The 23,926-nt window shown below is 41.4% G+C and overlaps 1 protein-coding gene across 1 annotated transcript; it reads right to left on the bottom strand.

Moving 5' to 3' along the window:
• Positions 1 to 713: 713 nt before the first annotated feature.
• LOC132869547 (cyclin-dependent kinase inhibitor 1C-like) lies at positions 714 to 2,897 on the bottom strand. The gene is made up of 2 exons (XM_060902768.1): positions 2,471 to 2,897; positions 714 to 829 (listed from the first exon to the last, which is right to left on the bottom strand). Exons 1-2 carry the CDS (start codon positions 2,895 to 2,897, stop codon positions 714 to 716), a joined length of 543 nt encoding a protein of 180 aa, XP_060758751.1.
• Between the last annotated feature and the right edge of the window lie 21,029 nt (positions 2,898 to 23,926).

Raw genomic sequence — 23,926 nt, 5'->3', positions numbered from 1 at the left:
AACAAAAATAAAATGAATGGATAAAATGAATGGATAAAATGAAGTTAACAAAACCACAACTTAAAAACAGTATTGATTTTTAATATGAGGACTGATTCTCAAAATTGAACTAGCAGGATTGGAAACATGAATATTTTGGTATCAATCTGCCCACCCTTACTGAAAGGGCTGGTGTGTAATTGGACCAATTTAAAAAAAAAAAAAGGACAACAAATAATGGAAAAAAAATGGAAGGACTGGAATGAGAAACCTTTGGGCAGGACACTACAGGTCATGAGTAAATCATATTATTATGTATAATAATGTTTAACTCACACCAGCGATATAAATTTGCAATATTGCACCTGCTAGGAAATGTCAAATGAAACAACTGAGATTTCAGGTAAAACTATTAAAATGCTTTGTTGAATCAATATTCATTTCATAGCATAATATTCCAAAGTTTATTCAGATGAAGACAGCCAGCACTGCACACTACTGCATAGCCACTACTGCAAAAACGCGTGCTCCGAGTACAGTTCATCCCTTGAAGGCGCTCTCTCTCTCTCCTCCTCAAAACACTGACTGCTGTTCTGCTCTCTCTCCTCTCAGCACCACACCTCGCCAGCCGCCATAACACCCACTAAACACAGTGACTTGTATCAAAAAATTGTCATGCTAAGATTAAACAATAAAAACCATAAAAAAGCTAAATAAAACCTCCCCGTGTACCTTCACCGCAGTAGTTTATGTGGTGTTCGTTCACAGGAGAGGGAGTAGAAGTTGTTCTGAGTCGCACTCTCTCGCCGTTTTAGATCTCCTCCTAGCTTCTTTCGTTTGACGTAAAAATCTGCCAAAAAGAGAATAATATATAGATTTAGGCCCTGCCAAAAAGCAAAGCTCCCATCTATTTCTAGGTTGTAGAATTTTCTTATATCATAGCCAGCCTCTTTTGTTTTTACTGTTATAGTTACTGTAATGTTTCCTTATGTTATACAAAACGTCAGGCAACAACAGCAATAAGTTACTCATTACTATAGTGTCCTGACTACAACTTCACACTTCACTAGTTGCTGGGTTTCCTGTGGTGGCAGACACGCACGCACAGGACCGAAACCATCAGAAAACAACTCGATGAGTTGCTTTATGTATCCACAGTCTATGCCTATAGGGCTCCGCTCGCGTAGGCCAGAGTTCTGCTAAGGCTGGCCACTAGGCGGTGTGCACGATCTGAAGTGAACAGAATGGACAGATATGGACAAGTGGTGTGGACGTGTAAAGACTGCGCCTGTTCGAAAGCCCAAACAATCTCTATCTTATCGACATCCGGCTCCCTGAACAGCACCGGCCTCGATCAAGGCCGTTGCTGGGGCAACATTTCCCCCAGAAGGTCACTGCTGGGAGACATTCTTCGCATTCCTTTCCCAATTTTCCGCGGTCGCCGTTTTTCACCCCCAGTGTGAAAAGCGAGTGCGTGACCAGCGCCCTCATGGCTGCAGGAGCGGACGGCTGCTTGCTTGCACTGGGTTACCTCTACCCCCTTACCCCCCACCCCTAACTGCCCCCTCCTTTCCCCCCCTCAAGTCCCGTGTTTTAAAGTGTACTTGTGTTATTGTGTGCTTGTGCGGAGGTTTTTTAAATGCTCCCACACTGTACTCCTGATAGGAGCATAGTGGGGGGTGTTCTTTTTTTCCTCATCTTTCCTCATCTTACTACTGTGTTTCTTTTTCTTTTATCCCTGTCTTCCTGTCCTGTTCCCCCTCTGTTGCCCCTTTTCCACCAAAGCAGTTCCAGGGCTGGTTCGGGGCCAGTGCTTAGTTTGGAACCGGGTTTTCTGTTTCCACTGACAAAGAACTGGCTCTGGGGCCAGAAAAACCGGTTCCAGGCTAGCACCAACTCTCTGCTGGGCCAGAGGAAAGAACCGCTTACGTCAGTGGGGGGGCAGGGGGGGCGGAGTTGTTAAGACCAACAACAATAGCAAGACCGCGAAAGATCGCCATTTTTAAGCGACGAGAAGCAGCAGCTGCAAAGTCATCCATTATTATTATTGTTGTTGTTGCTTCTTCCGTGTTGTTTTTGCTTCGATATTCGCGCCAAGGTTTATGCAAATGTAGCGACGTAACTGACGTATACAGCGACGCAATGATGTGGCTTCCCTTAGCACCGCGAGCTATGGAAAAGCAAACTGGTTCTCAGCTGGCTCGCAAGTTGAACGAGTTGTGAACCAGCACCAGCACTGGCCCCGAACCAGCCCTGGAACTGATTTGGTGGAAAAGGGGTATGTAAGGACAGGTTGATGGTCAATTTCACTGGTACAGTGATAATAAAGGGTTCAGTCATTCAACTGCCAGCGCTGGCCACTAGGCGGTGCGCATGACCTGCAACTGCCAGTGCTGGCCACTAGGCGGTGTTTAGGACTGGCAATTACCAACACTGGTATGGTGGCATGCGCGCGCCCAGCTCGGGCTGTTTATTCCCGCTGCTTTCCCACCTGTAATGAGGCGTGGAGTGCTCGCGAGATGCGCGCGTGCTCTTCTCCTCGTGCGGCTCTGCTTTCCTGCGCTCGCGCTCTCGGGAGAAACAGTTCCGCCTGCAGCGTCCTCTCGAGCGCGGTTCTCCCGGTCAGGAGCCTCTGTGTGCGGCTTCACGTGCGGAGCAACAGCCCTCCTTTTCCCTACTTGGACCGACTCCTGGTAAAACGCTGGCGTCGCTTCCCCCGCGGCTCCCTCCCACTCGTAGTCTCCGAGTAACGGTGTGCCAGTGACGAAGTTAAAATTCCACCGTTTCTGGTCCTGCTCGGAGAGCTCGCGCAGCTTTGCCTCGATGTCCCGGTTCAGCTCCTCGTGATCGACCGCTCCGAAAAGACTTCGGCACGCAGCTCTTGCACCGCGGATAGAGAGCTGCTGACCGCTAGACATCGCAACGAGACGATAATAAATCGAGAGGATGGAGAACAGTAACTCGAACTGAAACGTTGCTAGGTAACGCTGTTTCCACATTTGAATGTAAATAGCCCGTCGTCTGACTGAAACGCGTAGCTACACAGGCGAGCGATTTGATTGGTCAGTGAGCGGCCGCCTTCTTCTCAGATCCCGCCTCCGCTCGGTTCTGATTGGTCACTGGGGGCCTTTTGGAATTGCGCCAGAATGGCGCGAATGATTGTTCAGAGGCGATTCCAGAGTCTGTTGTGGCCCCAAGCAAAAATGTCCAGGGGGCCCTTCTGACCAGTGTTCATCACCAATATCTCATCTCATCATCTCTAGCCGCTTTATCCTGTTCTACAGGGTCGCAGGCAAGCTGGAGCCTATCCCAGCTGACTACGGGCGAAAGGCGGGGTACACCCTGGACAAGTCGCCAGGTCATCACAGGGCTGACACATAGACACAGACAACCATTCACACTCACACTCACACCTACGCTCAATTTAGAGTCACCAGTTAACCTAACCTGCATGTCTTTGGACTGTGGGGGAAACCGGAGCACCCGGAGGAAACCCACGGGGAGAACATGCAAACTCCGCACAGAAAGGCCCTCGCCGGACACGGGGCTCGAACCCGGACCTTCTTGCTGTGAGGCGACAGCGCTAACCACTACACCACCGTGCCACCCTGGTAAAGAACAATAAAAACAAAATAAATAAGCCCTCAGGCCCCGACCAGACGCGCAGGTTGTGAACAGGCAAGGCAGGCAACTGCTTGGGGCCCCCCGAGAGTCGGGCCCGAGGGCTTATTTATTTTGTTTTTTATTGTTCTTTACCATTGTATTTTCACATTTGGAATTTAAAAAACTTTGGTTACATACATTTTTCGTTGGTGTCAGATTATTTATAACATATTGGTGATGAACACTGGACAGAAGGGCCCCCTGGAAATTTTTGCTTGGGGCCACAACAGACTCTAGAATCGCCTCTGGCCCCGACTCTCAGGGGGCCCCAAGCAGTTGCCTGCCTTGCCTGTTCACAAGCTGCATGTCTGTTGGTGTTGTTTGTGTGTTAGTCCTGCAGATTAAGTCAATATTCCATATGAATCTTTCACTTGGTGATAAAAGCATAAAAATTGGCATGAATAATGTCCAGGACCTATATTTTCAGAAAAGCCCATTAGCCACCTGAAAATCCAAGATGGCCACCACATCTAATCTCAAAAATGTTTTTTAAGAATGAAAGAAAGCACGACTTTATTCATCACACACTTGTGAAATTCCTCTCTGCATTTAACCCATCTGAAGCTGTGAACACACACGTGAGCAATGAGCACACACATATACCCAGAGCAGTGGGCAGCCATGCTAACAGCACCCAGGGAGCAGTTGGGAGTTAGGTGCCTCGCTCAAGGGCACCTCATTCCAAGGCCGTCCCATATTAACCTAACCGCATGTATTTGGACTGTGGGGGAAACCGGAGCACCCGGAGGAAACCCACACAGACACGGGGAGAACATGCACACACTGCACAGAAAGGCCCTCGCCAGCCGCTGGGCTCGAACCCAGAACCTTTTTGCTGTGAGGCGACCGTGCTAACCACTTACACCACTGTGCCGCCCGCTGTTTTTCATTGTAGAACTTGAATGACTGGATATACTTTAATTGTCAAAATGTATGTATTTTGATGTGACTAATTCAATTATGTCATTAAAAAATCAATAGGGCTGCTAGTTTTCAAGATGGCAGCCATTGCTTGATCAAAATGAGGCAGAGAAGGTAGAAGCAGGGTGACTGACAAAATCAAAGTTCCACCTAATTGGAGAAGCTTTCTCCGAGACAATGACAACAAGACTGAGCTTTTTGGATTTCTTGCTGACAAAATTGTAGCTTTGTGTCAGTACAATGTGGTGATTGTGACCAAAGGAGAACATGATCTTAGCAATAAATCCAGCAGTCTGGAAGGCTCAAGTCCTTGCAACCACGAAGAGGCTGACACCAGAATCTTCCTACATGCACTGCATGCAGCTGAACAGCAGAGCACATCTGTGTTGGTGAAGGCCTGTGACACAGATGTTCTCACCATATGCCTTTGGGACTCTCAAGGATGCAGGCCTAGAAGAGCTGTGGATTGAATTTGGTCAAAGTCAGTCCATCACGTGGCTGCCAGTTCATGACATGGCAAACATTCTAGGCCCTGAAAAATCCCATGGCATCCTGTTCTTTCATGCATTCACTGGGTGTGATGTGATGTCAGTCTTCTGTGGTAAAGGCAAAAAGACTGCTTGGCAAACATGGGAGGTGTGCCCTGAAGTGTCTGGTCTCTCCCAGAAGCTCAGTCAGTATCCACCAGTAACTGACGATGCAGATCTCAGCATGCTTGAGAAGTTTGTTGTCACAATGTATGACAAGAACAGCACTGCTCATGGGGTTGATGAGGCTAGGCTTGACTTGCTTGCTCGAAAGCAGAGGCCCTGTGATGCTATTCCCCCTACAAAGGCATCTCTTGCACAGCACATTAAAGGATATGGGACATGAAACATAAATGCACGCTATATCAGTTTCTTTCCATTAAAAATATGAATTAATTGCATCAACAAATACAAAATCATCTACTAAATTCAGCAAAATTGTTATATTCATGATGATTATATGGCATTTCTGCTCGACTTCCGATATGCATTTTCTACAACCGGAAGAGCCGCTGTCACGTGATCATACGTCACAAAAACTTTCGGGCACAGCACAAGCGGGTTGATGAATGGAGAAGTGGATGACAAGAAAATTGTTTTTATAGTCTTTAACGTAAATTGAACATCATGGTGTATTGTGCTGCTTATGGTTGCAATAATTCCAATTGGAAATGCCCTGGAGTAAGGTTTTTTTTTGCATTCCCCAAGGACCCGAAGCTGAGGAAAGTGTGGGCTCGCCTGCGCATGCGCAGTAGTGATGTGTCGGTCGCGAACGATCCGGTTCAAAGAGCCGGCTCTTTGAAGTGAACGACGGGAGCCAGCTCTTCGGTGGGAGCCGAGTTGGGGAGCCGAATTAGTTTTTTGTCCTTAGGTGCCTCAGAGAGAGAGAGAGAGAGAGACTTTCACAAAAAGAGTTGCTGTCCGATTGCGTCTTTGTGTTGTCTATTACCATTCAAAGGAAAAAAAGTAGCATGGTGTACGCCTACTTTTTTTGGTTGGGGGGGTTGATGTCATTCACAGCTGCGAAAATACGAAAATTGGTGTAATGCTTAAAGCTGTGGAGCGCAGGGGAGAGGAGTCTAATATTTTATTTAATAAAATATTTTGTTGCACATTGTTCTGTGTTTGTTAAAATAATTTCCAACTTTGCTTCATAGTTTCTTAGGCCTGATTTATACTTCATAATTTATTTTGTGGCATTTTGTTCAAGGTCGAGTGTGAAATAAAGCCATAAAGGATAAACAGTTGATGTCTTCTGTGTATTTTATATTGGTAATATAACACAGTTTTGCATTATGTTTGTGAGAAAATAATTTATTAATTGGTAAGTAAGTTTTATTTCTATAGCTAGAACATTATTACACTGCTATACTTTACAAAGCTTTACAATGGCTACAAAAACTAAAAAATAAAATGGAAAACATCCTATTGATAAAATATAAATAATAATGTAATTAATTAACTAGTTAATTGCAGCAATTAAATCAAAAATAAAATCTCAGGAGCCGTTTGGGAGCCGAAAGAGCCGGCTCCTTATAGTAAGAAGAGCCAAAAGAGACGGCTCCCAAAAAAGAGCCGAAATTCCCATCACTAATGCGCAGTAGGCTTCGCGCATGCGCAGTAGGCTTGGTAGGACAAATCCAAGAGGTAGGATAACTTTACAGAACACCTGTTGAAAAAACTTTGCACCTACTGTTTCCCACAAACTGTGTTCGGACCATTTCACTGAGGATTCTTTCAACATTAATACTCAGGTACTGAGCGATATTAATTGCCAAGCCAAATTTAAGAGGCTACTTAAAGATGGAGCCGTTCCCAACGTCCCAATTCAGGAACAAGACGGCGGAGTGAAACCCGAAGTGCTACAGCCACCACGAGGTGCATTCGCTAAGCGACTGAAAGCCGAGGTAAGGATTAGTATTATAATTTTGGGTGTATCAATTATCGATTATCATAATTCTGACTCGTTTCGCCATTTTGAATGTTTTCATCTCAGACTCTGGAAGCATTGTATCTTAATCAATCTCGAAATATATCAGCAAAAAAAACTAGCTTGCAACAGACTTTAGCTAGATCTATGATGAACTTTCAATGTATGATACAAAAATAATACTTCTTTCAACAGATCATTAGCCTTTGAGCAGAATTGTTTTTAACTTACCAGGAAGTGTTATCGAGCCGACCGCTTTCAGTTTCATGGGGACTGAATGAACTCTCACTCTCAGAATCATCTGACCCGTCAGAGTAAAGACAAGATCTATGTTCATGTGAATTTCAAGCTATCGGTTCGAATTGATAGGGTCTAACTTCACATCTCTGTGAAACATCGGGAATGTCACTGTCGATGGTGTCCATTTCGGTAACCTGTTTACATTAGATTCCCAAGCGCTGGCTCCTTGGAAAGTTTTTGTGACGTCACGGGTCACGTGACCACCTAGCTCATTAACGAATCCTTGTTTTACGCTGATGTATAAAAAAACTTGAATAATGTGATGATTTTCACATTTTTGACGCCCTGCAGTGATTTAGATGGCATTTCTTATGTCCTTTATACATAATTATGCCCAGAAAAAAATCTATGTCCCATGTCCTTTAAGCGTGCCACATACCAAGCGGCCTGTGTCATGGCCCAAGCAACTGTATGTCAGATGCATGCTGAGAGCCCTGCTAACTAGGGGTGGCAAAAAGGTGATGTTTGGCAGGTAGTGTGGACAACACTTCCACCAATTGCCCAGAGTTGTCAGCAATTGACAAAGTGTGGGTACAAGACAGAATGTCGTGGACGATGCAAGTGCTACCGCTTTGGCCTCAAGTACACACAGCTGTGTGCATGCAAATGTGATGATTAAGACATTAGTTCAGTTGTGCATCCACCCACTTCATAGTCATTTTTCATGTATACATCAGTCATAACACAAAGCATGGACTGAGCCAAGTGCCCTTCTGCTCAATTCGTGAAAAATCCTACATTTTTTGTAATGCTAATGTCAATTCGTTCATGCGTACTCCATTTCAAGAATGCAAGAATAGGTATCAATCAACATACTCCTCAGTCAAGAGTTGTGAAAGTTTATAGTGTTTAAGCATAGAATTTCAAAAATTTATACTGCTTGAGTTTACACTTTTATTATAATATTGCCTAGCTAGATACTGTCTCAAATTCGGAGCCATAGGACACTATTTTTTGCAATTACACTACCGTTCAAAAGTTTGGGGTCACCCAGACAATTTTGTGTTTTCCATGAAAAGTCACACTTGTATTTACCACCATAAGTTGTAAAATGAATAGAAAATATAGTCCAGACCTTTTTCTGGCCATTTTGAGCATTTAATCGACCCCACAAATGTGATGCTCCAGAAACTCAATCTGCTCAAAGGAAGGTCAGTTTTATAGCTTCTCTAAAGAGCTAAACTGTTTTCAGCTGTGCTAACATGATTGTACAAGGGTTTTCTAATCATCCATTAGCCTTCTGAGGCAATGAGCAAACACATTGTACCATTAGAACACTGGAGTGAGAGTTGCTGGAAATGGGCCTCTATACACCTATGGAGATATTGCACCAAAAACCACACATTTGCAGCTAGAATAGTCATTTACCACATTAGCAATGTATAGAGTGCATTTCTGATTAGTTTAAAGTGATCTTCATTGAAAAGAACAGTGCTTTTCTTTCAAAAATAAGGACATTTCAAAGTGACCCCAAACTTTTGAACGGTAGTGTACATTGCTTCTGTCTTCACAATTAATCACAATTTTGACTTTTTAAATACAGAATTAAATTATTCATCTTCAAAAACTTGTATTTTGATGTCAAGATCATCAGAAATTTTTTAACCAGTTGCATTCCAGGTCAAAAACTGCATAAAATGGCTTTCAAGGGTGGCCATCTTGGATTTTCAGGTGGCTAATGGGCTTTTTGTAAAAAAAAAAAAAAGTAGGTCCCAAAGATAATTTGTACCAAATTTGATAAAGGCATCACAAAATGAAAGATTGTTTCATTAATCTGTAGCACTATCTGTAGGGGTTTGTCCCGTTGAAACTGTTGAAGTGTCAAACAACATTTTTTCGTTGTTGTTGTTGTTTTTCACCCAGTAGACACCCCCACCACCGCCACCAGGTAGTCGAAACAAAAAATAATTAGTTACTGCAAACAAACAAACAAAAAAACAAGGAATTTAGTTTGTGACACTTTTTTTTTTTTGCTTTTTCATTTCTCATTTGAATATATTTTACCATAAATTTCTTTGCACTCGTTTTACCTCAGAAGTGAGCAGTCAGTACTCAGGATGACGTCATTTTTGACCCATGCATTTGAGCTGTGAGGGGGCAGAAGGGGCGGGGCTCCCAGCTTTAAAGCCACTTGTTCATATTTGTTCCTGTATACTGTGTACAGATTTTATTTTTAAAGAAAAACAATGTCCCTGGGTGCTGACATCTTACTCATGGACACATCGCTTCTAAATTGTTGTAAACAGACGTAAACATTCCAAATGTCAAGCTTTTGGGTGTAAAAATAAAGCGGATCATTGATCGTTTTATTTGACATGCTTTTGTTTGTTTTATTCACTGAGAAAAGAGATCTTTTTAGACAGCAAGAATCACGTTGCTATGGCTACAGGATTATTTACTAGTATCCGTGTCAGTACTGCGCATGCATTATCTAGCCAAGTGAGGTTTAAACTTCATAAAAGTGAAGTCTGTTGATTTGCTGATTTTGTTGTCAGAAAGGCCCTAGTTGGCCACCAGGTTCATGCCACCCTTTATGTATGTAATATGGTATTTATTTTTTGCGAGCAAATTATTAGTGTCATAAAAAACTATAATTACATTCTTATGTAACATCAACAGTACATAAATTATTTAATTGGGGGAACATGTCCAAAATTTATTCAAAACTGTTAATATTCAACTAGCTATTAATAATTCTGCAGTGGTTGACGTGGACAGTTTTATGAAATTATTGGCAATACTGTAAGACAAGTGTATTATGATGTCATTTACAGCAATATTGATATATTGTCATACACTAATCTTGCTGCTTATTCATGTACCAGATTAGTTCCTTTTTTCAGACCCAGTTCTACAAGATGAACTTGGGTCAACTCCTTATAACCAAGTGAGAAAGTAGAGTAGGGGTGAGTTAAACTTGCACCAGACCAATATGTCCTGTTAGTGGACATAGGGTGGGCAGCCATGGCCTCAAGGTCAGAGAAGCAGCCTTGGGCCCAAAGGGTCACTGGTTTGATTCCCTGGACTGGCAGGAAATTCCATGGCTGAAGTCCCATTGAGCAAGGCACCTAACCCCCAACTGCTCCCCAGGCCCTGGGTATGTGTGCGCTTGTTGTACGTCGCTCTGGATAAGAGCATCTGCTAAATACCTGTAATGTAATGTAGTGAAAAGGAGTGGACGTGAGTAACACTAGTGTGTTAGACCGTAGGTAGCCTCTCTGCGTCAATGGCAGTAGGATTAAGAAACATGTAACAAGAGCTCCAACTAGTGTTCAGGCAGGTTCTTTAGTCCTTTCCCAATTCATCTAAATTCTGTCTAAATATCTATAATCTAGTATGTTTTATTTTGTACCTTCCCCAGTGTATAGGTGTAAAGAGTAATGATAATGATTCTAGTTTGTACTCTTAAAAAAAAAAAAGGTAGCTTAGTCTTCTGGAAGTCTGGAAGCATACCACCATTTTATTGTGTGCATGGTCAATTTTTTCTTTTTTTTTCTTTTTGACTTTAGGCGAACCCTTTCCTTTATGTTTATGTAAATGAACATTACAAACGAGTCTGATTAGTCTCGAAATAAACATACATTTACAAAATGTTGTTAAATACTACAGTGTCTTGCAAAAGTATTCATCCCCCTTAGTGTTTCTCCTGTTTTGTCGCATTAAAAGCCAGAGTTAAAATGGATTTTGGAGGGTTAGCATCATTTGATTTACACAACATGCCTGCCACTTTAAAGGTGAAAATTGTTCTTTTATTATGACACAAACAATAATTAAGATGAAAAAAACAACAACCCAGAAATCTGGAGTGTCCATAGGTATTGAACCCCCCAAAGTCAATACTTTGTAGAACCATCTTTTTCTGCAATTGCAGCTGCAAGTTTCTTGGGGTATGTCTCTATTAGCTTCACACATCTAGCCACTGGGATTTTTGCCCAGTCCTCAAGGCAAAACTGCTCCAACTCTTTCAAGTTAGATGGGCTGTGTTGGTGTACAGAAATCAAGTTATGCCACAGATTCTCAAGTGGATTGAGGTCTTGGCTTTGACTAGGCCATTCCAAGACATTTAAACATTTCCCTTTAAACCACTCCAGTGTAGCTTTAGCAGTATGTTTAGGGTCATTGTCCTGCTGGAATGTAAATCTTCATCCCAGTCTCAAACCTCTGGCTGACTCAAACAGGTTTTCCTCCAGAATTGCCCTGTATTTCATGCTATCCATCTTTCCTTCAATCTTGACCAGCTTTCCTGTCTCTGCAGATGAAAAATATCCCCACAGCATGATGCTGCCATCAATTTTAGTCTCATTTGACCAGAGAATCTTCTTCCATGTGTTTGGGGAGTCCGCCACATGATGTTGGGCAAACTCTAAACGTGTTTTCTTCTGTATGCCAGTTTATGTCTTGAAAGACATATGTCAGAACATGTGATATAGCTACTGTATGTACACTTTCACCTCATTGCTCGGGTGTTGAATGTGCTGCTGCTGAGGAGGTGTCATCCGAGTTATTGACAAGCCGCTTGCTTTCATTCAGTCAATAACCCGAGAGCCGTCAGGATTAAAGGAAGGGACCAGTGGCCTATTTGTGACACGAAAACAATAGTCTAGTAAGAAGTTACTTTTAATAACCTTGAGACTGAATGCGTGTTAAATGTGTGAACAAATCGTCAGCCAGAAGCTCAGTGAGTGAGTGAGTTAATTTATTATTAAAGAGGGTTAATTAGGCGACATAAAGGGCTTGAAGCGAGGTGACTTCAGTACCACGGTGTCACAGAGTAACATTAAAACTGGAGGAACATGTTACCAGGCGCTTGTGCATGTACAGTTTTAAAATGAAGCGTTCCCGAGTACTGCACTGTTACAGTCTCGCGCGCGGTGTTTGTTAATTAGCGATCAAATGGGAGAAGTTTGCTAGAAGTTTCGTCTAGTTCAGTTCCTCAAGCAGACGCTTCCAGAGGGGCTTGAGTGAGTGAGGAGGCTACACACTCAGACTAGTGGAGATAGTTGTTTATTCTGGAAAAAATATTAGAGTATTTAATTCTGTGTTTGAGAAAATTACTATTCAACCAGTATAAATACAGTGTATCTTTTGGTGTAGTTCAGTACACGCAACCACAATCATGGGGAAGACTGCAGACTTGACAGTTGTCCAGAAGACGATCATTGACACCCTCCACAAGGAGGGTAAGCCACAGAAGGTTATTGCTGAAAAGGCTGGCTGGAAAAGGTGCACAAGCAACAGGGATGACCTCAGCCTTGAGAGGATTGTCAAGAAAAGTCAATTCAAGAACTTGGGAGATCTTCACAAGGAGGGAACTGAGGCTGGTGTCAGTACATCAAGAGCCGCCACGTACAGGTGTCTTCAGGAAAAGGGCTACAACTGTTGCATTCCTAATATCAAGCCACTCCTGAACCAGAGACAATGTCAGAAGCGTCTTACCAGGGCTAAGGAGAGAAAGAACTGGACTGCTGTTCAGTGGTCCAAAGTCCTCTTTTCAGATGAAAGTAAATTTTGTATTTCATTTGGAAATCAAGGTTCGAGAGTCTGGAGGAAGAGTGGAGAGGCACAGAATCCAAGGTGTTTGAAGTCCAGTGTGAAGTTTCCGCAGTCTGTGATGATTTGGGGTGCAACGTCATCTGCTGGTGTTGGTCCACTGTGTTTTATCAAGTCCAAAGTCAGTGCAGCCATCTACCAGAGATTTCATGTTTCACGCTTCCATCTGCTGACAAGTTTTATGAATATGCCAATTTCCTTTTCCAGCAGGACTTAGCACCTGCCCACAGTGCCAAAACTACTGCCAAATGGTTTGCTAACCATGATATTACTGTGCTTGATTGGCCAGCCAACTCGCCTGACCTGAACCCCAGAGAGAATCTATGGAGTATTGTCAAGAGGAAGATGAGAAACACCCGACTCAAAAATACAAACAGGCTGAAAGCCACTATCAAAGCAACTTGGGCTTCAGTAACATCTCAGCAGTGCCACAGGCCGATCGCATCCATGCCACGCCTCATTGATGCAGTAATTTCATGGTAAAGGATCCCTAACAAAGTATTGAGTGTATAAATGAACATACTTTTCAGAAGTTGGACATTTCTGTGTTGTAAATCCTTTTTTGACTGATCTGCGAAAATATTGTAGTAATTTGAGATACTGGATTTCTAATTTTCATGAGCTAGAAGCCATAATCATCAAAATTAAAATAAAAAAGCTTGAAATATCAAACTTTACATGTAATGAATATTGAATATATGAACATTTACCTTTTTTAATTAATTTTTAATGAACATTTTCATGATATTCTAATTGTTTGAGATGCACCTGTATGTCTGTAAAGCTAATATGTCTATATACAGTGTAATTTATTTAAATGCTACTTTTTGTATTGTTGATGTCATGAGTAGCCATGTTGATTTAATGTCACTTGCTGAACTTGGAGTTGAGGAGACCATCCCATGTTCCCAAGGAGGAATTATGAGTTAAGGGGGGTCATTCTTATTTATTTTAACCTTTTTCCCAGTCGGAAATTCCAAATTATATTCTTTCGTCAAATGAGACAATAGGTCTGATTAGGCTCTGTTGTTCTTCCACAGACTCAGACTATACAAAACACAATACTAACCATTTGTTAATCACTGGTTATGTCCAAACAGCAAACTTCCACACCTGACAAAATACTACTGTAATACTTTACCACTGTGGTTTAGAGGCATGCTCTAACATACTACTTAGCCACTCTTTTATATTCATTAACTCCAGGCCTTTAGAGAGAGTGGTAGTCAAGTAATGTCTCCAACAGTGCATATTAGTGCATGTTTGACCGTGTGTGTGGTCTACTGGTTAACACACAGGATGTAAACACATGGTGAAAGCAAGGGAGTTGTAAGTTTAGGCACGAGTAAAGCTGTTTACTCACACCTTGCTCTCCCAGAGTGAAAAGATCATTACCTACCACCAGTTCACACACTACTGTATGTCACACCTCACATCCCTACAGCCAGCCTTACATAGCCCTGTAATTCACCATCACACCACATGGTTCTCTAATCCAGTGGTCTACTAGACAAAAACTATTCATCAAAATGTTTACACATTTAAAAATATTGAATTTTTTTAAACTCATCGAGATATTACATTAAATATTGATAAGGTTACTTATAAAACCATTGATATATATTGTATTGGATTCAGTGGCACTAAAACTAGGTCAGAAAAAAAGAACCCAAATATTAAATCCTAAGCATGTATAATAGTAGAGCAGAGCCCCATACTTAAGAGAATATGGTAATGCATCGACTTGATTTTTGATGGCTTTGCCCGTATGACATCCATCTGTACGTACATACGATGAATGTGTACCACCACAGGAAACCCGACCATAAGTACAAGGCAACGTATCTCATAAACACTTAACAAGGAAATTTGTATCTTTATTGACATAAGATGGGTTTTTATCCATAAGATGGGTTTTTATCCAGCGCTGAATTTTACTTTGCTTTTTCAAACATAACATGGCATTATTTATTGGCGCATTTTACTGAAAATATTCACATCAGTTTCATATAAAACTAGTTTAAAAGTTTTGTGAGTCCACTAGCTTGTTGGACAATTGACAGTTTATGTCATGTAAGGGCGATAGACAGATGGAAGTGCAGGAAGAGTTTTATTGAAAGCATGCTAGCAAACAGATCCAAAACAAAGACAGAGTCGAAAAACAAGCAATGGTCGAGTGAGGCACAGACATGATATCAGAGGTTAAAACAATACTCACAGTCCAAAAACACAAACAGGGTCAAAATCAGAAAAGCAATACAAAATTTAAGGCTTTCACAAAGTCTGTGGGTTACTGAGAGTCCTTATATGTATGCTCTGTGCGCTATAATCAGGAACAGATACATGCTAATTAGTCCTAATAGTGTGTGTGCTTTGCAATCTGTGGCTGCGCACTCCGAGCTACAAAGCATGTGGCCATGACAGACAAAACCAGACAACTGTTTGACATATCAAGTTTGATATTTGATCATAACTATATAGTAATGATGTAAAGTGAAAGTGCACGTTCACTGCTGTCCACCAGGCACCCAGCAGAGTCACACCATAATAAATGTGTTGTTGTTTCTGGCGCATGGCATGTGGTGTCAAAGAAAGGAATAAATATGTATCGTAACTGTGATGCGCATCTCATTATTGGTGTCACTGTCACAAGACAATGCAGCAATTTATTGGCACGAAATACACTACGCTACACAACTCTATGGATCATATGCTGTAATATTATTATTCTATTCAGGTTGATTTTGTGCACTTGCAAATATTTTGCTCATACACTCATCAGGGACCTCACTTTTAGGCAATGCCTGGTACTTGAAAGTTTGCGAGCCCTTTAGAATTTTCTATGTTTCTGCATAAATATGACCTAAAACATCATCAGATTTTCACACAAGTCCTAAAAGTAGATAAAGAGAACCCAGTTAAACAAATGAGACAAAAATATTATACAACCCCGATTCCAAAAAAGTTGGGACAAAGTACAAATTGTAAATAAAAATGGAATGCAATAATTTACAAATCTCAAAAACTGATATTGTATTCACAATAGAACATAGACAACATATCAAATGTCGAAAGTGAGACATTTTGAAATTTCATGACAGCAACACATCTCAAAGTTGGAACAGGGGCAATAAGAGGCTGGAAAAGTTAAAGGTACAAAAAAGGAACAGCTGGAGGACCAAATTGCAACTCATTAGGTCAACTGGCAATAGGTCATTAACATGACTGGGTATAAAAAGAGCATCTTGGAGTGGCAGCGGCTCTCAGAAGTAAAGATGGGAAGAGGATCACCAATCCCTCTAATTCTGCGCCGACAAATAGTGGAGCAATATCAGAAAGGAGTTCGACAGTGTAAAATTGCAAAGAGTTTCAACATATCATCATCTACAGTGCATAATATCATCAAAAGATTCAGAGAATCTGGAAGAATCTCTGTGCGTAAGGATCAAGGCTGGAAAACCATACTGGGTGCCTGTGATCTTCGGGCCCTTAGACGGCACTGCATCACATACAGGCATGCTTCTGTATTGGAAATCACAAAATGGGCTCAGGAATATTTCCAGAGAACATTATCTGTGAACACAATTCACCGTGCCATCCGCCGTTGCCAGCTAAAACTCTATAGTTCAAAGAAGAAGCCGTATCTAAACATGATCCAGAAGCGCAGACGTCTTCTCTGGGCCAAGGCTCATTTAAAATGGACTGTGGCAAAGTGGAAAACTGTTCTGTGGTCAGACGAATCAAAAGTTGAAGTTCCTTATGGAAATCAGGGACACCGTGTCATTCGGACTAAAGAGGAGAAGGACGACCCAAGTTGTTATCAGCACTCAGTTCAGAAGCCTGCATCTTTGATGGTATGGGGTTGCATTAGTGCATGTGGCATGGGCAGCTTACACATCTGGAAAGACATCATCAATGCTGAAAGGTATATCCAGGTTGTAGAGCAACATATGCTCCCATCCAGACGATGTCTCTTTCAGGGAAGACCTTGCGTTTTCCAACATGACAATGCCAAACCACATACTGCATCAATTACAGCATCATGGCTGCGTAGAAGAAGGGTCCGGGTACTGAATTGGCCAGCTTGCAGTCCAGATCTTTCACCCATAGAAAACATTTGGTGCATCATAAAACAGAAGATATGACAAAAAAGACCTAAGACAGTTGAGCAACTAGAATCCTACATTAGGCAAGAATGGGTTAACATTCCTATCCCTAAACTTGAGCAACTCGTCTCCTCAGTCCCCAGACATTTACAGACTGTTGTATAGAGAAAAGGGGATGTCTTACAGTGGTAAACATGGCCTTGTCCCAACTTTTTTTGAGATGTGTTGTTGTCATGAAATTTAAAATTACCTATTTTTTCTCTTTAAATGATACATTTTCTCTTTAAACATTTGATATGTCATCTATGTTCTATTCTGAATAAAATATGGAATTTTGAAACTTCCACATCATTGCATTCCGTTTTTATTTAAAATTTGTACTTTGTCCCAACTTTTTTGGAATCGGTGTTGTACTTGGTCATTTATTTATTGAGGAAAATGATCCAATATTACATATCTGTGGCGGCACGGTGGTGTAGTGGTTAGCGCTGTCGCCTCACAGCAAGAAGGTCCTGGGTTCGAGCCCCGGGGCCGGCGAGGGCCTTTCTGTGCGGAGTTTGCATGTTCTCCCCGTGTCCGCGTGGGTTTCCTCCGGGTGCTCCGGTTTCCCCCACAGTCCAAAGACATGCAGGTTAGGTTAACTGGTGACTCTAAATTGACCGTAGGTGTGAATGTGAGTGTGAATGGCTGTCTGTGTCTATGTGTCAGCCCTGTGATGACCTGGCGACTTGTCCAGGGTGTACCCCGCCTTTCGCCCATAGTCAGCTGGGATAGGCTCCAGCTTGCCTGCGACCCTGTAGAAGGATAAAGCGGCTAGAGATAATGAGATGAGATGAGATTACATATCTGTGAGTGGCAAAAATATGTGAACCTTTGCTTTCAGTATCTGGTGTGACCCCCTTGTGCAGCAATAACTGCAGCTAAACATTTCTGGTAACTGTTGATCAGTCCTGCACACCGGCTTGGAGGAATTTTAGCCCATTTCTCCGTACAGAACAGCTTCAACTCTGGGATGTTGGTGGGTTTCCTCAAATGAACTGCTCGCTTCAGGTCCTTCCACAACATTTCAACTGGATTAAGGTCAGGACTTTGACTTGGCCATTCCAAAACATTAATTTATTCTTCTTTAACCATTCTTTGGTAGAACGACTTGTATGCTTAGGGTTGTTCTCTTGCTGCATGACCCACCTTCTCTTGAGATTCAGTTCATAGACAGATGTCCTGACATTTTCCTTTAGAATTCGCTGGTATAAGTCAGAATTCATTGTTCCATCAATGATGGCAAGCCATCCTGGCCCAGATGCAGCAAAACAGGCCCAAACCATGATACTACCACCACCATGTTTCACAGATGGGATAAGGTTCTTATGCTGGAATGCAGAGTTTTCCTTTCTCCAAACATAACGCTTCTCATTTAAACCAAAAAGTTCTATTTTGGTCTCAATCATCCACAAAACATTTTTAATAGCCTTCTGCTAATAGCCTTTTTAATAGCCTTTAATAGCCAATAGCCTTCTGGCTTGTCCACGTGCTCTTTAGCAATTTGCAGATGAGCAGCAATGTTCTTTTTGAGAGCAGTGGCTTTCTCCTTGCAACCCTGCCATGCACACCATTGTTGTTCAGTGTTGTCCTGATGGTGAACTCATGAACATTAACATTAGCCAATGTGAGAGAGGCCTTCAGTTGCTTAGAAGTTACCCTGGGGTCCTTTGTGACCTCGCCAACTATTACATGCCTTGCTCTTGGAGTGATCTTTGTTGGTTGACCACTCCTGGGGAGGGTAACAATGGTCTTGAATTTCCTCCATTTGTACACAATCTGTCTGACTATAGATTGGTGGAGTCCAAACTCTTTAGAGATGGTTTTGTAACCTTTTCCAGCCTGATGAGCATCAACAACGCTTTTTCTGAGGTCCTCAGAAATCTCCTTTGTTCGTGCCATGATACACTTGCACAAACATGTGTTGTGAAGATCAGACTTTGATAGATCCCTGTTCTTTAAATAAAACAGGGTGCCCACTCACGCATGATTGTCATCCCATTGATTAAAAACACCTGGCTCTAATTTCACCTTCAAATTAACTGCTAATCCTAGAGGTTCACATACTTTTGCCACTCACAAATATGTAATATTGGATCATTTTCCTCAATAAATAAATGAGCAAGTATAATATTTTTGCCTCATTTGTTTAACTGGGGTCTCTTTATCTACTTTTAGGACTTGTGTGAAAATCTGATGATGCTTTAGGTTATATTTATGCAGAAATATAGAAAATTCTAAAGGGTTCGCAAACTTTCAAGCATCACTGTAAAATGAGTTTTGCTAAATACTACTACTACTGATATTAATAATAATAATAATAATAATAATAATAATAATAATAATAATAATAAGTTATTCTTTTGAAACAACAAAAACCTGCAGAAAAAGTGGACCAGGGCACACTGCAAGCTGAGTTGATGTGTTATCTGGGCGATCACTGGGGTTTGGCCACATGTTTTCATCTACATCACACTGGATGTTTTCCCTGGCCATACAGTGGTCTAGTAACACTTGGAGTGGCAGATCCATCCTTGACAAGTCTTGGGAATGTGTGTATAATTGTGGTGATAAAGTATGTGGTTCTGAGGTGTTAGCATGAGCAATAGCTTACTCAGTCATTTCATTCACTCACAGTGTGTTAGCAATTAAAAAAAAATGTAAATTCATACAGTTGCTGGTGCAGACCATGTCAACAACAGCATTCTGCTGGTCTTTGTAAATATATATTTTCTTCTACCAATGACTAGATACCTTTCAATTCTATGAAAATTCAGAAAAAAGAGGTGTGGCACCACCAAATTTCTCTCCATGATGGAACAATACAAGGGCACACACAAGTTGGTTATATTTACATTATATTACATAAATATGGGTGGCACAGTGGTGTAGTGGTTAGCACTGTCACCTCACAGCAAGAAGATTCTGTGTTCGAGCCCAGCGGTCGACGGGGGCCTTTCTGCGTGGAGTTTGCATGTTCTCCCCATGTCTGCGTCGGTTTCCTCTGGGTGCTCCAGTTTCCCCCACAGTTCAACGACATGCAGGTTAACATGGGGCCTGAGGTTGGGCTGAAGTGCCCTTGAGCAAGGCACCTAACCCACAACTGCTCCCTGGGCGCTGTAGCATAGCTGCCCCCTGTTCTGGATATGTGTGTGTGTGTTCATTGCTCACTTGTGTGTGCATGTGTGTGTTCACTGCTTCAGATGGGTTAAATGCAGAGGTTAAATTTCACTGTGTGTTTAAGTCTGTGCTTGAGTGTATGTATGACAAAGGCTTCTTGGCTTTTTCTTCTAAACAAAACAAAACAGAACTCTGCAATGCAGTAAGTGAATTGCCAGTTCCTTCTCTGAATGTCCTGATTGTGGATGCATCCATGTACCAATGGCCAGCTTCTCTCATGGTCATGCCATGAACCACTACATGGTCAAGAATTGTTGCTTTGATGTCATCCGTAATTTGGTGTCCTCTTCTCCTTCTTCTTCTCCCTTGATCCACTCCTCTTTCTCTTCCTCTGTGTCTTGGCCGGTTGTTGAGTGGCATTTTACCAAACAAAGTGCTTACCTGAGGCCCCTTTTATGCATGTATTCGCTTTGCATAATAGTTACTTCATTGGCTGATTCGACAGTTAGAGCAATGTGTTGAGATTTAAGTTCATTTGTGTTTAGACAATGACAGCTGTGTGCTTTTTGTGTTGCACTGAAGGTACAGGGGTTCATTGTTTTGACTGGCAGGGCTTTCTGTAAGACAGCATGAGGTTAAGTGTGCTTTTCAGTAACACTTGGGTTTAAAGAAATGAAGAGAGTTTTTAACAAATCTGGAAATGTGTGTTTCAGGACACTGTGTCAACAGTTCAGCAAACAGAGTTAACTGTATGGTAATGTTCTGAAAAATTGTGTTTGGAGTATCAATTTTAGTACAACAGTAACTGAAAAAAACTGTAATAAATGACTCCTCATCTCATTATCTCTAGCCGCTTTATCCTGTTCTACAGGGTCGCAGGCAAGCTGGAGCCTATCCCAGCTGACTACGGGCGAAAGGCGGGGTACACCCTGGACAAGTCGCCAGGTCATCACAGGGCTGACACATAGACACAGACAACCATTCACACTCACATTCACACCTACGGTCAATTTAGAGTCACCAGTTAACCTAACCTGCATGTCTTTGGACTGTGGGGGAAACCGGAGCACCCGGAGGAAACCCACGCGGACACGGGGAGAACATGCAAACTCCACACAGAAAGGCCCTCGCCGGCCACGGGGCTCGAACCCGGACCTTCTTGCTGTGAGGCGACAGCACTAACCACTACACCACCGTGCCGCCCTAAATGACTCCTCATACTTTTAATCCAGTTGCAGTTACATGCAGTTTTGTTCTATGTCTGTGAAACAAGGTCATTTCTGTTATACGTAGCACCGATTGGGACTGTAGAAATGATAATATACATGAAAAAGGACATTAGTATAAAATAAACTTATGATTTGCTCTAGAAAATCAATGAACACCTTCTGACCAATCAGATTTGAAAATTAATCAGATGTGTGGTATAAAAACAAATAATTAATCATTCTCTCTTTGAATCCAGCAGGAGGATGGTTTGATCCTGCCAGGAAAGACGAGGTACTGAGATTGTTTTTTTTTTTTAAATGCAATGATATTTCCAGAAGGAAACAGCATTAACTTTTAACTAATCACGTGTTTAATGGAAAGTATCTAACTCGATTAGAGGGATTCGTTTTCTGCACTTGTGGAATTACATCCTGTTCCTGTTTATGCAGATAACAGTGGTGATGTATAAATCTCACCAGGTGACTGAATGGAAGAATGATTCTTTGCTCACTCAGAGTGGATGTTTTCAATATTTTTTGCCTTTTACACTTGGACAGAATCTCTCTCTCTCTCTCTCTTTTTGCATTAAAGAAATTGGAAAGCACTAAATCCATTTTATTTTAGCAATAGGGACAGATATGACCCTGTATTGTGTGTGTGTGTGTGTGAGAGAGAGAGAGAGAGAGAGAGAGAGAGAGAGAGAGCTATAGTGAAATCAAGTGTTTAGTAGGCTCTTAATGACTTTAGATCTCTTTCTTCACACAGCTTAAGTTTCCATTCCATAAGTTGTTATACAGCTCTCTGTATTTCTCCCCATTCCTGTTCAACTGTTCCTCTACTGCTGCTTCATCATTATATATATATATATATATATATATATATATATATATATATATATATATATATATATATATATTTGTCTGGAATTAGACTCCATGTATGCCTAACAGTTTACAGACATTTCCTCTTAAGAGGCAGATGCTTTCTCAAATTATTTCATGCTTCACTTGTTCATCGAATAAGTCTTCGCAGATTTTTATCACAGAATTTATCATAGTGATGAATGTTGATTTATTCATTAATCCAAATGAAATCACCAATTGCCTTGATTATCTCCAAACAGTTGTTTGATGACCTGATGTTTTTGTAATTGTTTAGGGATCAGAAAATTTGTATGATGTAGACAGGTGGTCAACTCTGAAGTCTTCTGTTCCTTATTTTTAGACTGTGTGTTGGATCTATATGTAATTTTGACAGGTCTAATTAACTAGTCCACTCAAGGGTGCACTAGTCTCCTGATAATATACTGTGTACACATATTCTACTTTGGGCCTTAATTAAATGATCAGATAACTTGAATTGTCATTTATCCACTGCATCTGTAGTGCATGTGTGATTAATACAGATGGGGCAGATGAAGTTATTTTGAGGCCCAAGAAAAGCACAGGCATGGGGCACTGCTAGGCTAGCTTCACTTCATTTTTCAACACAGTCTTTACACCATGTCGAGCCATTTACATGGCTGAATCATGCACAGTAAGATCATGGAATAGTCCAGTGTAGTGGAGACCAAGGGAGAGGGGGCTGAGTCACTCATTAATTAGGCATTCTGATGCCATTTTAGCATATGGATTTTTAGAAACACATAAGTAATTAGCCAAAAACAACCCCACAACTTTCTTAACCATAAGATTATGAGGTGTTTTATGGGGCCTTCGGTAGCTTGTGGCCTAAGGCAATTGCTGACCCTTGCCCTTTACCTATTGGTAAAGTCCACCTCTGACTACAAGACAAATGTTTTTGATATGTTACCCTGTCCTGAAAAAAGAAAGAATAAACCTTATTCATCTATCATGGAAGGCTAATGGCATTTGTTGAGCAATAAACATTTAAAATCTACGACAGTGTAGCACGAATTCAAAACTTGATCTATTCCAGCAATAAGCGTCTTGTGACGAGAAGGACATGACAGTTTTCACCAGCTTTTGAAAACTGGTACAATGCAGTAAAAATTAAACACAGTTATTTACTTTCCAGATTTTCTGAGGTGTTTTTTTGCTTTGTTTTGTGTGTGTGTGTGTGTGTGTGTGTGTGTGTGCATGCATGTGCATGTGTAATGTGTAACCAGGCCATACAACTAACTTGGCAACACGTTACCATAAATTCCTTCCCTTTGAAAAAGCATTGAGGTGAATAACAGGTTTAAAGCTTAATTGACTGAAAACATCACGAAAGTGTTTATATTATAAGTGAGGTTAAAGGGAGATTATTTTTTTTCTTTCCCTCAGTATAGGTAGATGTTCTAAAAATTATTGTCTGTAGTCATCACACCTAAACCACAGATGCTGCAGAGAGACATTAAAAAGCATGAGAGCATTTTAACACTACACAATTAGAAAGACCATAAGGCTGTAATCTTTTAAGTGTCTTCAAAAGATAAGAGCCAAAAGACAGAAATTCAGACAGATGAAAACAGTAATTTAGGAATGAATGCATTGCAATTTAAAGACTAGAAGAAAAGCAATGGAAATGTGATACTGTTCCTCATGGCTTTTTTTTAATGTTTTAATTATTTTGTTTCT

The sequence above is a fragment of the Neoarius graeffei genome, chromosome 2 (assembly GCF_027579695.1).
Source record: "Neoarius graeffei isolate fNeoGra1 chromosome 2, fNeoGra1.pri, whole genome shotgun sequence".
NCBI lineage: Eukaryota > Metazoa > Chordata > Actinopteri > Siluriformes > Ariidae > Neoarius > Neoarius graeffei.
The sequence above is the reverse complement of the archived record's forward strand: the minus strand, read 5'-3'. Positions and strand labels throughout refer to the sequence as shown.

What these genes read in the sequence shown, in the direction of transcription:
- LOC132869547 (XM_060902768.1), bottom strand. Translation starts at nt 2,897, where the DNA reads ATGTCTAGCGGTCAGCAGCTCTCTATCCGCGGTGCAAGAGCTGCGTGC. An exon ending in CACTCCACGCCTCATTACAG is followed by an intron (nt 830 to 2,470) that starts GTGGGAAAGCAG and finishes TCTTTTTGGCAG; the next exon opens with ATTTTTACGTCAAACGAAAG.